The sequence below is a fragment of the Hetaerina americana genome, unplaced genomic scaffold (genome assembly GCF_022747635.1).
Source record: "Hetaerina americana unplaced genomic scaffold, ioHetAmer1.1.p SCAF_10, whole genome shotgun sequence".
NCBI lineage: Eukaryota > Metazoa > Arthropoda > Insecta > Odonata > Calopterygidae > Hetaerina > Hetaerina americana.
In genome coordinates, this window is record NW_027286070.1 from 52180562 (window position 1) to 52198718 (window position 18157).

Here is an 18157-nt window from a genome sequence, read left to right on the forward strand (position 1 = left end):
TTCAAAGGTTAAATAAATCAAACACAAGCACTGTTCTACAGATCAGTAGAGCAATATATATGGTCAAAGTGGATATAAACAAAGCTAGTAGATGTATACATAATTCAGAGGAACAAGAGTGCTTCAAAAGCTCACCTAATAAAAGCAGCTCCTGTGGGAAGACGTGGAACAGCCCTGGGAGATAAGCTTAGCCTTCATTTCAGTCCAATATCCAATACAACCTTATTTCATTGACAACATTTAATTGCCCAATCACATTATCCTGCTCCAACCATGCTTCAAAAATACATGCAAAATCTCCCTCTTTGGTCCATTATAAAAGTTATTGATTATTTGTTTTTGTGCCTGGCACTATAGGGGACCCTCGGTCTCAAGGGGATAAAAATTAGTCTAATAGATGTACTTATTGAAAATTTTCACTCGTAATATGTGGACTCAATTCCAACATAGTCAAATTACAAGCAGTGTGATAAAGAGAGAAATGAATAAAAAACATGGGGTTTTAATGTGAATATGAATTATAAATTATATCCCAAACCCCTTTGAACTTTCAGAGATTATTTCCATAGTTAATAATTTATTTATATTACCTAGTTGGTTAAATATGGTTAGATGATTTATTAAAGGCACCCAGTGATTGTGTAGTTGTAAATCAATTTTTCCACAGAAATAAAATGGAAGGATTTCCCCAATAACAAATCATGCAGCTAAGTTTTTTCTCCAAACAAATAGAAAATACTGTATATTAGCAAGGTTAAAATTAAGTATCATAGGAAAAGATTACTGTAACTTTATAACTCTTCCATGTCAACTTTCATCTTACAAGTTACGACATGATATTTAAGGATTAAAAATCATATGATTTCTAAGTATCAAAACACTAAAAGTCAATCTGTAATTCCCCACATATAACATACGATGTGTTGACACAAACAAGAGGACGGTTCTCAAATCAAAAGATTAAAAATGCAAGTAAATGATTAAAAAAAATGAGATGATAACTTACACCTTAAGTACAAGAAAAGGGTTTCATAATGTACTTTATGCGAGGACAATTCAATTAGCTTCAGTCAATTTTGATATGAAGCCCGTTTTCACAGGATCTTCATGAATATTTGAGCCAAAATTTAATTCCTCTGATGTTCTCACTAATGGGGTACATCCCAACACAAGAGTTCAGAGGTTCCTCAGCTTTTGATTAACATTGTTTCAAGTAACTGAACAATCTACGATTATAAAGTTTTGTGCCATTTCCATTCAATTCTTTCCTATTTAAATATAAATAGATATTTAAACACAAGCATTCATTCATTTACTACACATTTGTGCCCAACAAGAAACAATGAAAGATCTTAGCAATCTGCACTACATTACATTCAGAAAAAGAATGAAAATTAATATATGAAACAATTCTTTCTCCCAATATTTCATAAAAAGTACACGATCAAAAAGATCTTGATGAGAAATGCATTCATATAAATAAAATGAATAGTTGCTCAAAAACAGACTTACCATTAACAGATTCACTTTGGTAATAATCCTTAGACCTTGTGAACTACAAATTTAATCAAAAAACCTATTTTCAGCCAATAATTCAATTACATTAAAAAGATTGTTAGGGTGTTACATCAGCTAGATCCTGGCAGCCCCCTTCCGTAAATTACTTCATAAAACAAAGGATAACCATCAGTCCTACTACACAAAAGTCACTCAGCTCCCTAACAGCAGTTTGTATTCAGTTCGACATTGTATTAGGCCACTCCCTTGTTATTATTCTGAGGAACCACAAAGACTCAACTTAAGGAGGCACATAAGGAGGTGGCTTGCGGTATGTTGGTGTTGGCTTGGGTCGCGATCCCCTACCTGAGTCACGGTTGGTTGTGAAAGGTGGCGGGGGATGATATGGAGGGGATGATGCCCCCCCAACTGGCACCATCACTCTGTCCCCCTCCTCATCACCCCCATCATCTTCGCGCATCCCCATTCCTCCACCCCGCCCCCCACCCATAAGTGCACCTCTCTCCCCAGGGTCCTCGTCCCCACCCCCCCCAAGCATCATCATCCCCCCGCCACCCTCATCCCTCCCACGACCCCTCCTCCTCGGACCCCCACCAACCCCACCTCCTCCCCCACCCCCATGATGCCGTGGACCCTGGGAGAGCAGTGGTGTGCCAGTGTGGGGCTCCGCCATCATCCCTCCACCCTGGGGACCACCTCCCCTTGGGCCACCCCCACCTCCTCCACCATTCGGAGCCATCTGGTACTCAGGGGGTGGGAGGGGGAGGGGTGGCTTCTCATCCTTCATGATCACTGGTGACTTTGCTGGATCAGGTGGCCTTTCCTCCAGCTCATCCTGGAAGATGACAGGTATGCCACGGTTTGCGCCAGCCAGGAGTGGGCCACCCCCAATTCCACCAGCCCTCTTCTCTGCCACGCTCAGCTTTCCACGTCGCCGTCGCCTGTACAGGATGCAAGCTATGAGCCCGGCGAGGAGCAGCATAGCGGCAATGACAACGGCAGGAACAATGAATGTGATCAGATACTCGTCAGAGGAGGAGGATGTGGTGCTTGAGGGCCCGTTGTCCCTGCCCTCATCATCGTCTTCATCCAAAATGCTTGGAGGTGATTCAGGGAAATGGATGACTGAGAGCTCCCCTAGGCAAGTGTTGATCGGGATGATATCTATGCTACGTATTGGCAACTCATACCCAAATGTTGTTTGCACATGTTGACTAAGGGATACCTCCTTCATACCAGGGCCGCCATTCTCAGCAACTGCAAGATAAGACAAGCGATATTCTCTAGAGCCCAAATTACATTAAGAACCACCACCACCCATAAAATACTATAGGATGGAATTGATATTTTATTTGGTAAACCTTGTTTCAGTAAAACCTATGGGAGTGGTAGTTCAGTGAGTAAAGCATTGCACTATTGGCCAGAGGGCATGAGTTTGATTTCAGGTGATCTCTCAGATCCCTGGGTACCCTCAAGATTTACTGTGTGATTTTTAGGGTACCCAATCTTCGTGGAAAACCACAGGTGACACGGGGAAACGAACTGACCTGAATACTCTGATTAGTGAATTTCAAATGCCACATAAAATGAAATGTGGGAAAGAAGAGAATGGGCTTTCGGGATATCAAGAAGGTAGGTATAAAGCATAAAGAACTGAAGAAGGAGATGAAATTAGGTTAAATTAATATTAGTTAGAGAAAATTAGGAAGATTGTAGAAAGCATCATCTAAACTTCCTCATTTATGTGATAGGGAGTATCTAAAACCTTTAATTAGTACATTACTTATGATCAAGCATTACATTGGAATGATGAATGTGCATCCATGTTTAACATCAAGTACTTAAGTATAGGGTATGGCATGGTTTTAGACAGCAGATTCCAAAGAAAAAAGATAATTTGATGAAAATGCTCTCTGACTTGCATAGAAATTTTCAGAACAAACTGACTGAGTAATTTGGGGACTAATATCAGTTTTAAAATACAATGAGAAGTTACAATAGTGATGACTTATTATCATAAATAAAATATGCTCTCACCTAAAATGTTCCTGAGGCGAGATACATCCTTGTTGGGGCATCTGTCCACTGCCAAAGATGTGTTAAACCATGAGATAAGAGTGGTTCCACGTTCTCCATCTTCAACCACCCCATCATCCTCTCCTGCCGTGATGGAGTAGAGCAGGATTGAAGAGGTGTCACGGTCACCAAACAAATGAGCGAGGCGTTCCACAAATTTCCGCTTCAGTGATGGGCTGGAGTCAAATTTTTCATGCTCCTTTGCTAGAGTTGCCACAAATTCAATGCTATGGAATGAATGTGCAGTGGGCAGTTGTTGATTCGGAAGTAGTGGTCTTCGTCGTGTACTTGCAGTGATTGCAGGAATGTCATGAACAGCTACAACAAGACCATCATGTGCACTGAGCCCACCACTGTCTTTACAAACCTAGAAGAAATAAATACATGTCTCATTATCAAAAGAAAATACCAAAACTAATATTTTTCAATAATATATGATTAGCAATATATTAGAATACTGAATAAAAAGGCTATGAAATTTTATACGTTTATGAATTAAAAATGGAAGCACAGGCTTTCATTTAGTATTAGTGAAGTTAGTTACTTCACAAGAGTGTGACACAAAATAGTTTATAAAAGACTTTTGATTTGATTCAGAAATCATGTAAGTATATTCTTTAGATTTTTTTAAAACATATCACAAATACAATTTGCAAAATTAATTTCTCAATTATGAATATTACTTTTAATTATGTTTTTACGACTTTAAAACCCTATCAATATATAAAATAATACCAGGTGCATTGAAGCATATTATTTGTCATAAAGTTTAGTTAATTATGTGCAGTTACAAAGTTCACTTTCAAATTTCAAATAAATAATATCACAAAGTTACACAGTTTGCTTAGCTGAAGATATACTTTGAAATCCCTGGTAACGCACATGTTTTTGATGCAACAGTTTCAGAGCATTAAAATCATTCGCCTAGTCATATCATATGATAATCATATCCCGGTTGCATTGTATTGAATATTACCGGATGAATCCGTCAAAAGTTACTATTGCAGCACCTACCATAATTTCATGGAATCTGTTTTTAAGAACAAATTGCATAGGGATTGGCCTATACTTCCATCATATTTTGTCAATTTTCTTTCCTCGTCTAAGCTCCCCACTCCAACCAACAGCAATCACCAAACACCAATTAATGAGATTTTTCTTTTTAAAAACACATCTTATTATGGTGGCATACCCTTAAATTGCTGAAAAACGTTTTCTATCCTCATTAGTAAGTTTTAGTGCTTAAGTTCATCCGAAGGTGGGTTGGTATCTTCCATTACCTTACCATTAATCACTTTAGGATAAAATTACTTTACCAGTTGGTATTCTTTTAAGCCTTTGTCTTGAGGAAAAGGAATTCCAAAGAATTCTTGATTCCTCACATCAAACTGCAACCAATGATCATGGGGAATTGGTGTGCGATCCATTGTAAGAAGTGATAATTCAAGATTTCTAGTGCTACCATCTTCTTCATCATAGAAGGTATCCTGTCAAAGAAAAAAATAATGAGGAACAGAATAAAAACAAAACATTTTTAAAGAATACCCACAAAAATATTTTACAACTTCCTTCAACCAAACAGTCCAGGAGAAAAATTCAAATACGACATAGTAAAGAGTGATAACAAATTTCTGCACTAAATTGATGCCAAATTACAATGGGTAGACAACTCTTCTATGAAAATATAGTCTATTGCTTGCCACATTACAACAATTTTTTCAGTAATTTATGCACGAGTTTCCAAACATCCTCTTCCCTTCACTCACATAGAACAACATTTTTTGTGTTACATAGGTATGAATCAGTTACCATATTATAGCATTAGGCATAATCTTTAAAACTAGCATATATTTCGTGAAAACTCAAGGATCCAATATTTGAATGAGATACATTTTTGAACACAAAATTGAATTCTCATTTAAAAATTAACTTCAAGGGAAAATTTTGGAATACATACATTTATGCCTAGCAAGGGGCATGATAGTCCAATAGGTAAAGTACTGGGCTTCTGACTGGAGGGTCTGAGTTAAATTCTGATTGACGCATCTAGGCACCCTCAGCTTCACAGACACTTTGTGCTATTTTGGGTACCTGTGTTCCTGGGCACAGGGAAAGGACCTTGCCCCCCTTCCCTGATATAGGACTTTTATAAACTGAAGGGCTTCATATCAGCTCTTCAATCATCTATCAAAATAACCTTCTGGGTGATAACTGGTTTTGCACATAATAACTATTACTTCTGATTCAGGTCTATTCAATTAAGTAAGGATTCAAATTTTTCATTAATTTGCATGACATAATCATTCAATAATCACAAAATGAACATTCAACCAAATCAATTTGATATTCACTTTCAAATTTAATTATATTAATTAATGATATAACAGTATTAACAACTAACCTACCCCAAAAGCATCTGCTACCCCAATTTAAGCACAGTAACATTCATTGGTTAGGTGAAGTAGAAAGCCCTTCAGTGAAACAAAAAGTTATATTCCTTGTACCATATGCATTGAAATCAATTGGGAAACTACAGGAACCCAAATAATATTGCTATGAAGGAAAGTTTCTATCTATTCAATCATAATAACGATGCTCTATAATAAGAATTAAATATTTGAGGAGACAACAATTAGTGGATATTCAGCAAAGAATATAAGACAACATAAGCCATAGAAACCGCACAGATATTCTCTGTAGGGTCCATCATATTAATCTTGGGAAGGATAATTTCAGATATTCATCCCTAATTTAAAAACCAGAGAGACTTTTTTCATTCCACACAAATTGGCATTGCTCACCTCAGGCACCTTGAAGATTAGTAACTTTCCAATTGTGGCATTTATGTGATCCACTTGATTCCTGAGAACCGGTGCCGTGTTTGATGACATTGGAGGCAGCAATGGGGGCACTTTCGGAGGCTCCTTTCCTCTTTCCCCAGGACCTTTGGGAACTTGCTTGCTGATTGGAGGAGTTGCCTCCTCTCCTGCACCAATGCCTTCGCATTGACCATTTCCTTTGTACGAAACCCTCTTCACCTTAAACTCTGGTGAAAGCACATCCCTCAAAGCCAATGAAGGCTCACCTGCGTCATTCAGTGCCAGAATCTAAAAGAATCAAAAGTTACTTTAAGATCCCACGTATTGGATTTTTAAATTGTGAAATCACTTTATAATAATTGGTTTTACAAGTAAAACACAACAGCAACACAATTTTTGACTTGAGAAAAAATATAAACAACAAAATAACACCCTATCTGAGTTTGATAAGTATTTAAGTATCTCTTTCTAATACTCGATAATCCATAAAATATGATCATACCATGGTACCTCCAAGAATTATGATATAAAATGATGGTCTCACTATAGCGGAGCCTGATATAATGAGTACACCATATCATATGATGTGAATCTCCAGATGAGTAATTCCCATGTTAAAACACATTACCCTATGACATATATGTAAAGTAAATCAGTACTAGAGAGGTGAACCCATTGAACTAATTGGGTTGTTGGACAACGGTTGACTCAACAACAACATAAAAATGAAATCATAAAATTGAGTCCATCTTTTATGGCCAAGCACACACAGTTCCCACAATCTCAGTTTGAACCATTTCCAAAAACACATGACAATTGTGTCTAGCTTGTTTTCCATGAGAGCAATTCAGCCACATGATGCCATAATTGACTTGTATATTGAATTTTATTAAAATTCTGCACATCAGAGAATGAAGAATTTCGCTCTTAGCAAATGATTATGTTAGTAAATGTTTAAGGTTCTTAATACCAATAGTATCCACAGTTTTAGTAGACCTCTACTTATGGTGAAAGAGACAAAAATGAAAGGAGATAAAAAAATTGAGATTTGAGTATTCTGATAGCTAACTTGGATCAGTGGATAAGCATACACATATGCTTATCCACTCATGCAATGCTTATCCACACAAGCATAAGATACCAAAGTCTTGACCCCAATTGAAGCAGATATTTAAAAAAAAAGCAAGCAAATCATGAAATGCCCTGCGACTTAATGTATATATACAAAAGTGCAAGGGGATCCAGATGGTGTGGGGGCTAACGTACTGGCTTCCCACCCTGAGGGCCCGGGTTCAAATCACGGTGGTGTTGAATATTTTTCAGAGGTATCTCGATCCCTACTTGAGGTGCTTTGTGGAGGGCACTTTGAGTGAGTACGCCATCTGTCAGATGGGACGTTAAACTGAGGACCCCTTGGCACCTTTCGTAAAGAGTAGGCTAATGCCGACGCCGGGTTTCTCTCCACCCTTTATCCTTTCCTGTCCATCCCCTATGGGGCAAATGACCTCAGCTGTCGGTCGCCTCCCCTCAAAACTACTACTACTACAATAGTGCAACTTATTCGGAAACAAATCAAAAGCAAATTGGCTGATATTTGAGGAGTATGGTTGATGCTCCAAGGGTTTACATTGCGAAATTGATTTTAATTCAGCAGTACAATTCTGTTCTTTGGACACCACATTTTACTCTTTCATGAGTAAAATAATAAATTCTATTGCTTCCCATACCAATAAAATTCCACATCTACATGATATCTTGCATCACGAATTGCTTCCCTAAAAGTCACAACACAAAAAAATTTGTTGCTCTGCTGTTTAAAAGCAAATTTTATTGAAAATTTTTTATCAACCCTCATATAATAAGCTTAATACAATACATAGTGCTTTTCTGCTATTTAGATGAGCAATGTAGGCTAAATTATTGGATGAGAAGTAGTAGTTTTAAGGGAGGCGACAGACAGCTGAGATCATTTTTGCAATTAGGGATGGACAGGAAAGGATGAAGGGAAGCCCGGCATCAGCATTAGCCTACTCTTAACGAAAGATGCCAAAGGACGTGCAGCTTAATGCCCCATCCGATGGATGGCATGCTCTCTCCAAGTGCTCTCCACAAAGCACCTCAAGTAGGGATTGGGATACCACTGAAAAATATTTGCTGTCTACGAGACTCAAACCCAGGCCCCCAGGGTGAGTAGCCAGCATGTTAGCTATTGCACCATCCCAATCCCCACTAGAAAATAAGTTTATATTTACTTTAATAATAATAAGTTTAGCATCAGAACCAGCCATCGACAGTTATTTGATTAGCACACCATATTTTAATAAATTTGGCAATTTGAAAGAAAATATAAACAATACATATGAAATTAAAGTTAACAGAAACTCCTTTTCAAGTTTGTGAAAAATGATTTATTTTCTTTATAATAAAATAGCCCTGAGAAATAAATTACTTCTTAGCCTTGCATATAAGCTGATTGGTGAGGACTTATTAGGAATGTAATTAAAAAGATAGCTTCTCTAGGGCATTTTCATTATGTTTTCTACAGAAAATCTCCATTTTTGCCGGGTAAAACCCAATAAATCTTACTTACAGCATGTTTCCATTATAATTAAATCACAAACATCACAAGCGCCATAATTTCCAAAATATTAAATTTTATTTTACCATTTATTTCTGAGGAAGATACCACATTTCATATTTTGATACACTCTTACCTTATATAGTTTTTCAATATCATTTTTGGGGCAATCTGTTCTTGGTAGAGTATCATTTGTCCATGAGAATACCAAAGTATCTGCATATGATGCCTGACCAGGGGGTGGCTGGTGTCCAACAGCTGTCACAACAATAGAGTCATCGCCAAACAAACGCCTGAGTCCATCCAACACCCTAAGTTGCCAATCCACATCAGAGGGAAAGTCAAATTTCTTCTCCAATTGCAGGACAAGAGAAAATTCATGGTGGAATGTCCTTCTTCCCTGTAAAGAATAAGATTTTCAACGTTATTCCTTTAACTTCCAAAGGATATGATTACATTTTTGGAATAATACAAAAATATTACGAAGCCACATGCCACCTGAAAACTTTTAACCTGATAACACCATCACAATAATCCAAAAAAAGTACTCCAGAGGGTAGTATGACAAGCATACCATTCAAGGAACTACACTTATGGACAGTTAATCTATTATCAACTTTGATTTACTCTTAAGAGTGAAATCTGAGTTTCATAGAATTTAGGGGCACCAGCAGTTACTCATGAGCAGGAGATTATACAGTGGGATTTTTTCAAACAAATTATATCACTAACTGAATATTGAATAATTTGGTATTAATATGATATTACAAATCCAAACTACAGTTTTTATTGGCAGTAAGCTCATTCTAACTTCCCTATTTCTAAGCTACAATATTTAAAGTCATTGGGTTGTGAGCTCTTAAGCGTGAAAAATTATTTTATGGAGAAGTTACTAAATTATACTGGCTTAAACTTTGTATTCCAGGAGTTGATGACAACCCAATACAACAGAGTAATGTTATAGACCAATTCAAAATTCATCTTTTGCCACTATACCTGTGTATCATCATAAACATAAGCACAAACATGCTGTCAAGACAAAGTAAGCAAGCATTAAGTACACTAATATAGTGTCAGCCAATGAATATTTCTGGACAAATTGCCCTCATTTTGACAGATTCACTTTGAAATAAAAATAGTATAGCTTTACTCATTCTCGATCATTTTTCAATATTGTGTACAGTTAAGAATTATCAAATAGATATGCAGAAATAAAACTTGTCTACAACATTTTCAGAAAAATATCAAATAGAGCTTTTGGTAAGAGGGAATATTCTTAGAAATTTTGGTAAGATGGCTAACATATTATGACTAAAAATGGATGAGCACTTCCATCAAGGAGGGAACTGGGCAAGTAGAACGCCTAATTAAACTTGAGCAGAGGCGACACCATTCAATATCCATATCTACCAACAGTAACAGAAACAATTGAAGAAATTTAATTTCATTTATTCTCGATTTGTAGGGAAAAACGTGCCTCGAATTTTTCAACAAAAAACTAATGCTTTACTTTTCCACAAAAATAAGCATGAACCTGGTTCAATTTTCATTTAGCTTGGAATATAAACTTAGGTCCTCGAATTGTAGACGAAGTTTTGGGAAACTGCTGATTCTGTATGTATACATATAATTATTAGAATAAATATAAAATTTACAAAACAATATAATGTGTACAAATATACTAGAATGCAATCAAGATAGAATAGAAAAACTATTTTAAGTTATTATCAGAAATTATTATTCAAAAAGAAACTTCTTTGAAATCATAAAAACTAATTATTGTGTACCTTATGATGCTGAACAGAAACTTCTAAGGTATCTGACACAGATGCTCCCTCTCTGTCAACAGCCTCGATAATGAAATCCCACTTTGACACATGCTCTTCAAGTGGACTGAAAACAATACATAAAGAAGGATTAATTTTTCAAATAAATTCTCATTTTAAATTTGATTTTCTTGATAAAAATAGTCAATTCTCTGGGCTAACACATTTAAGATTAAAAGTATTCAAAAGTAAAATCCCTCAGCCAGGGTTTTACTTAGTATTTAAATTTAGGCTGCTGGGGTAATGCTTGTCTTATATATATTTTTTAAATAACTAAATTACATATTGTCTTATGGAAATCATGAAAAGAACTACATTCAAGGATATACTATTTCCATCACCATTAATATATCAACACCAACGGTCTGAAAGACAAGGAGTTTTTTTACTTTATTGCTTCTTTCAATTTACTTACAGAGCATAAACTTCTTGAGTGTCAGGGTTGAACTGAACCCAGGAAGATGGTGATACTGGCTCTCCTTCCGCTGTCTTAAAGTTCAACTTCAGATTCCTTGTACTTCCATCCTCTAAATCAGTAAAGATGTCATCTGGTATGACATACCTATAAATTAATGATTCCCATTAATACAAGACAATGAATACAGTCCTTTATGTGTCACTGAAACCATTAGGGAATCATAGATCTTTAAAAAACTGTCATTCTCCTCAAATAATATGACATTATATTAATTAAAATATGTTCCCTGATGACAAGCATCTGAACATCGGTTTTATAAGTTGAATTTTGTTACTGTGGCCCAGTTTAATGAGCCCCCGGCCCAAATTCTCCGAAAATTTCACAACTTTCTTTCTTAAAAGAATTAATAATTGTAAAACATTTTGAAGAGTATCAGACACAAAATACATGGGCCATGAAATAACTTATTAGAAAATCCGAGAGATGGCACCTGTGGCATTGGAAAAGGTTTGCTTTTAGCTAAAGGAAAAGTTTGCTAATCTCTCACCAGACTTCCGTTAAAGTTTCATAGCATGTCTGCTTTAGTGCTAGTATTCATACCTTTCTTTACAAAGTATTTAATCTCTACTCGAATCTAAATTTTTTCCTTCTTCACAAATCACTAAATGGGAAGAGCTGAGAGGCATCCCCATCACAGATCTCATTACAGAGTACTGACACATTATGAGTTTACTCATCAAGGATTACCTTTTATTACTTGGGAAACTTCTGCTAGTGTGAACATCTGGTAGTGATTCCAACAACCTTTCAGACTACGCTCGTAATAATATATTGTTATTAGTTAAATGGAGAGCACAACTATTTAATGCTTGAAAGAACATTTGAGTGAAACCAGTCCCAAATAAATGAGTTTCACCACTGAAAATACTAATTAATGGTATGTTTTCACACTCCTTTAATATATGATATCTAACTAAATATTTTTCATCTTTTTGACTTGCTTGAATTGGAATGATCTGTTTAAGTATCTGTTGAAGATGAAAGAATTTTCTCGCAAAATAAGTGATGGTGGAACCAATCATCCTGCAATTAAGATTATACCAGGGTGGTAACTAATGAAAAACTGGAGCCATCTCTGCCTTCATTGAGCCACGGCAGTTAACTACATAAACTCCACTGATTGCTTGAATTTGGTATTTTAATAATGATTTCCAGCATTTTTTCTACTAGTGATCTTCCTTTACTATGTTATTTCTCAAAAGGAAAAATATTTTGAGCAATGCAACTACTGAGAATTTGAACGCACATAAACAGCAGATAATTTATCCACTAAAATGCCTCACAGATTCACCTTTTGGACTTGAGAGAGAAATAAAGAGAAACAAGAAGTACATCCAAAGCAGCATGCAACTAGGATTTATGAGTCCTTTCATAGAATTACGACCTCAACAAAATGTGGTTGAATGGGCCATTTCTAAAACAGTCAAAATTCAATCAGTGTACTTATACACTCACCTAAGTGGGTTGCCCGCTGTAACAGGAATTTTACGCAGCCGATGATGTTTGGTGGGAGGGAAGTTTTTAATGTCGATCATAATTTCCTCCCCACTGCTCTCAGATCTCGTTGGAGATGTGGCCCTGGGTGACTCATATGAATTTTCAGATGAGACAGATGCAACCTCCTCAGTAATAGAAGATGATGTACTGGAGCTCATTTCATCCACAGAGTCCTTTGAAGTAGTTGGCAGAAGAGGCTCCGTAACCTTATGTGAGAAAGAAGAGAAACTATAACATTGTGCCACATGCAATAAGTAATATTAATGAGCTCTTGAGAGAAAATGAAGCTGACAAAATGAAGAAATGAGATCTGCAGTCACCAACACTCAGAAAATACACAAGTGAAATTCTATTTTCATAGGATTTAGGACAATATTTTCTGATAGATTTCCATTTCAAATGAAAAAAAATATGAAGCAAATGAGAACAGATTTTAAGACTTTTAATTGAAATTTATCTTTAAGGTTTGATCAAAAGATGAAAATAAACAGTTTCTGAAAGATTTCATGCTCGTCTTTAAATGTAATGCCAAGGATTGCTAACTTTAGGTTTTTCAGCTAAACTAAAGGCCATACTTCCATTGGTGAGATGCATAATTCGGAAATAAATCAGTTCATCAAAAATATAACAAAGACAAAGAATTCATTAATACTGGGCAAATGGAATGTGTTGAGTCCTAAGGTGTTCAGAGCTCATAGTGGACTGAATTAAAGGTTCATATGACTTTTAAAGAAAATTCCTCTTGAATTTATCATTTTAAATGACTAATATCGATTCATTTCAGGTAATGAAGAGATTTTGAGCCTTAACAGGCTAAAATTGTTAGGTAAAGATGACTTAAATTTTACAAGATCACTTAAGCTTTGTACACTTGAATCCACTTGCGATATCATCCATTAACATGTAAAGATTCCATAGATTAACAAAGTACCACTGGAATTATACTGCACTCTCCTATAAGAGGAATTCAGCTATATATAACATATATGTGCGGCATGTAATCTCATTGAATGATGAGAGATTACTTGTTTTTACTTGACTTTCTAAATTTATCCTTTTTATAACATTTTTACCCAGAAAAGAAGTTTTCCTATCACTTTTATCAAAGGACACAATGAGTTTTGGGTCCTCCAGATTCTTCAGGATGGAACAGAATAGGTACTTTAAGCTACAACTCACTCACAGAAAAGGGACTGAAAGATTTTATGGTTCCTCAAAATGTGACCATTGGAGGTCAAAAAGATTTCTAACAGAGACTCCGTAAGATAACTTACAATTCAAAGTCATACATTTTTAACACAGGCACAATTTTATGGCATTAATGTTGACAAGTTGAAATTTCATTTGCATATAACTATTTGATATCAAAGACTAAAAATACCTATACCCTGAAAAGTTCCCGAAATTACTTTCAACTTCATTTCTACACACACCAAAGTGAAATTAAAAGTCCATGATAATTCTTTTCAACTAAATCCCAGCACTACACAAATTGAAGAAACATTATATTTACAACCAGATCATTCACACTTTTCTGTCATGTGCCAGCATTTGCCTTGGAAATTCCAATGTTACTTTTATCCATCTTAAATCTAACACTTTTCAATGAATAATTAAAATAATGAAACTCTACAGTAGGTACTGGCACTAATGTTGCTGCATTTCTGGAAGACTAAATATGTTATCAGAGCCACACCAATCAAGCAACCAACATTTGAAAATTATTGAGCCATTTCTTTAACAGTCAAACACCCAAAACCCTTGCTTTCAAGGCACTTAAATTAATTTCCCTGCCTGTTGCAGGTTTCACAAGTTTGTGACAGCCCCTTTTTCCAACATTGCTTCAACAAATTTCAATATTTATGAAAATGACCGATTCAAGCTTACCACAGGGGATAAGTCACTGCTGTCCACTGTGGCAGATGGAGTGGTGGGCCACAATGTGGGACTGGGGGCAATGGATGGGGATGACATGGTTTTTGGGGACACAACTATGAGGGAGAGAGATGGAGTGGCATCTATGGCCCCTGCAAGTTCTTCAAAGTGACTGGCCTCAATGCTGTTGCCGTCTTCATCCATTCCAAGGAATCGAGTTGGCCTCACCGGTACCTACATGAAGATAAGGTAAAAATGATATAAAAATATTTTTGCAATGTTTAATTGGAGCTTAACATGCACTTTGATAACATCCACTAGAAAATTAATATGACCAGTGACAACAGCCATGTTTAGTTACTTATTATGCCTATGATGGGTGAAAATATCGATAAGAAATGATTTGACCTGTAATGAAATCTCAAATATTCCTGAATAGGCACTATCGGTTAGAGAAAGTAGCCAATTACACATCAAGGCCATTGTCCATAATCCGATAAATATTACTGTTCTCTGTTAAATGTAGAAATACCTAGAAAGTTGATATATATTCTATCCATTAGATTATATCTAGATATGGTCTATCTTGAAGAAATGCACTAAAAATGTCAATCATATTTATTATGAATTAATACCTTTGGAAACATTCACATTCATAAGCCATAAACATCTGTATTAAATTTGAAAGGAAACACCAGCACAATGATTCAAGTCTTGTGTTTTCAGAGACCTATCAAAGCAAGGTGCAGAGACTTCTTAAAAATTGGCTGACAGAGAAAGCAAGTTAAAACCCTGATTAAATAGACTAAAATGGATGTAAAACTTGCTCAACAATGCCCATTGCACAGTGGCCTCAAAATCAGCAATCACACTTGAAATATGTTTGTTCCTTGCACATCAGTGCAGATCTCATGTACAAAAGACAAGTTAAACAAAATTTTCTCACAGAACTTAAGTTGTCAAAGGATGGGTTAATAGGCATTTGTGAAAGTTATCTGATATTTATGTCTCTTACAAAACGTCATCTCTATGGACAGTTAATGGAAATGGAAAGGGACTGGTGATTTATTTAGTATACTACTGCACAACACGGAACACCTAACCTGTCCCTCGTCTTTCAACACAGGGCATCATATTTGGTCAAAAAACCGTCACTTATAGCCTTATAACGCATGACAATTGCCCTTTGAGAAAAAAATATATATAAGGAAATGACATTGTTATTTTGCCTACCAAAACAGGAGTGGGCAAAATAGTGCCATAAACTGGTACTGGACTGGTGACCATGACGTTCCTGCCTGAAGCCACAGATGCATATGGACCATAATTCTCATTCTCATCTTCTTCTTCTTCGCCCTCTCCGTGGTGGTGACGGTGGGGATGGCTACTGTCTCCCATGCTGCCAACTGTTACTGCTGTTGGCTCGGCAAAGACTGGTGATGCCATAGTTGGGATTATCCTGGTCTCCGGCACACGCTCTGCAGTCTTCTCCTCAAAACCATAATCTCCATCCCAAGGCTCTGTCCACAGTTTCGGCAACTCTTCCTCCCCTTCCTCGTCCTCCTCATCATCCCCATTCTCAGAGTCACCTGAGCCCCACTCCCGACGTACCCTATGGCTCAGGGACCCAGCCCCTCGGCCCCCTGCATGGCCCATTGTGCTATGGGGCCGACCATCCGCTCCCACCCTCCGTACCCGCCACCCCACTACCGGCAGGCCTAAGATGTCAGTGAGGGAACCATCGCGAGCGTGGCGCCGAAGCTCGGCTACCGACTCTCCATTAACTTCCTTCCAATCACTGCTACTGCCAGCTGTTGAGCTCTTTGAATCTTTCTCTTTCCACTGCCAAATGTGCCCATTGCAACCAACCTAAAAGACAAAGAAATAGCATCAGAGACACTCACTGGAGTTGTCCATATACATACACATCCAAATTTCCAGTTTTTTGAAAGGTATTCATTTCCCCACTTATTCCTGATTTTGAGAAACACTGAGCAATCCTCACATTTTCCAATTTTGATTGCTGAGTGGCCACCCTGATAATATTTCTTGCAACCTTCTCCACAAAAAAAATAATCAGTCATTAACTTTGGACCCAAACAAAGGTATATGAAAGTTTTAACACTCAATAAGTGTCATTTTATATACCATAATATTTGAACATTCATGCTGAGTACATGATAGAAGGCTGTTGGAAGGAAGATAGGGAGTAAGCGTACATGGAAGGAAAATTCAAACATAACCTTTGCACAGAGCACATTTATTTGCAGAAAGGGCACAGGATTTAAGGAAAATGCTGAGATATAAGGGAGAGGCAGAAGGTAAATATTAACCAAAACAATAATAAAAGTTGGAACGATGGAGAACATGATGGCCTATGCAAAATGAGAACAATTGAAGCAAGTGAATAGACAGACATCTCCATACTACGGTTACCGAAGACTGAAAAGAGAATGAAATATCAACATGGATTGTTCCATGGCCTTTTGGATTTTCAGTATATATATATATATATATAATCAACTAGATGCTATTTTATGATAGAAAAGAAAAGAAGTGATATAAAATGTCAGCATCCTCAAACTCACCTGCCACTCAAGCACTGAGCCACGCTTGGCATTCCTGCCCATTGGGGGAGAATCACCAGGACCAGCTGCCAAAACAGAGCCATCGCTGGGATCTGGCTTATCCTCCCTATTCTGTGACCTGAGCATAAGGGATCCTGGTGTAACACCAAGGAAGGTGCTAGCAGCCACTCCAACAACCCTGGCTCGACTCTGAGCCCCCAAATGATTGAAGTCTGCATCCAGGACGACTGAGACTAGCAATGGACTGACACAAACACCCTGAAAGAAGTAAATTAGGATAAAGCATAAGGGGAAAACAGTAGAGTCAAGTTTAAAAAAATACACGAAGCCTTTAAAAAACAAGATTTAAAGTTTCTAACTTAATTGCTCCCCATCTGGCAGAACTTATAAACTGAATGTAACATTGTCATTCAATAATTGCCAGAAGAAAAATAAGCAGCAATAAAAAACACTATTTTATAACATCCACCATTATGCGGCTAAAAAGATAAATGTTCACTAATTTCATATTTTTTATCTACTAAAAGGAATTGTATTTTTTTATCTCTGGTTCACAACAGATTTTTAACAATCAAAAGATCACCACCATCTGGATTGTACAGCAGTGTAACACCATCACATTGAAAACTTATTTAGGATAGAGTGTTAACAGTCCACATCAAATAGAAAAATTATCAAGGTTTTCCATATTTTATATATTTCAGTCACTACTTTCATAATTAATCACTTCCTTGAGTGTCTTATGAAGTGGAAATATTTAAACATGAATCTTCAATTGCTTTATTCAATATAGGACTACCTGCAAGAAAAAATGATAAATTAGCCTAAGAATTTGGAACAACAAAGTCATTAAGTTATGAAACCATTATCATTTGATAAATAAATTTATAGGAAGAATTTTA

At 36.5% G+C, this 18157-nt stretch overlaps 1 protein-coding gene across 1 annotated transcript in view; it reads right to left on the reverse strand.

The window, feature by feature from the left end:
• Nucleotides 1-1798: 1798 nt before the first annotated feature.
• The window catches only part of Dg (Dystroglycan), a 316602-nt gene continuing 300243 nt past the window's right edge, over nt 1799-18157 (reverse strand). The window contains exons 6-16 of the mRNA XM_071598970.1: nt 17256-17513; nt 15901-16536; nt 14680-14901; nt 12751-12998; nt 11233-11379; nt 10779-10884; nt 9128-9391; nt 6396-6701; nt 4911-5081; nt 3556-3961; nt 1799-2775 (exon numbers count right to left, since the gene is read on the reverse strand). Of these exons, the coding sequence (XP_071455071.1) occupies nt 1799-2775; nt 3556-3961; nt 4911-5081; nt 6396-6701; nt 9128-9391; nt 10779-10884; nt 11233-11379; nt 12751-12998; nt 14680-14901; nt 15901-16536; nt 17256-17513 (3741 nt within the window). The remainder of the gene's footprint in view (nt 2776-3555; nt 3962-4910; nt 5082-6395; nt 6702-9127; nt 9392-10778; nt 10885-11232; nt 11380-12750; nt 12999-14679; nt 14902-15900; nt 16537-17255; nt 17514-18157) is intronic.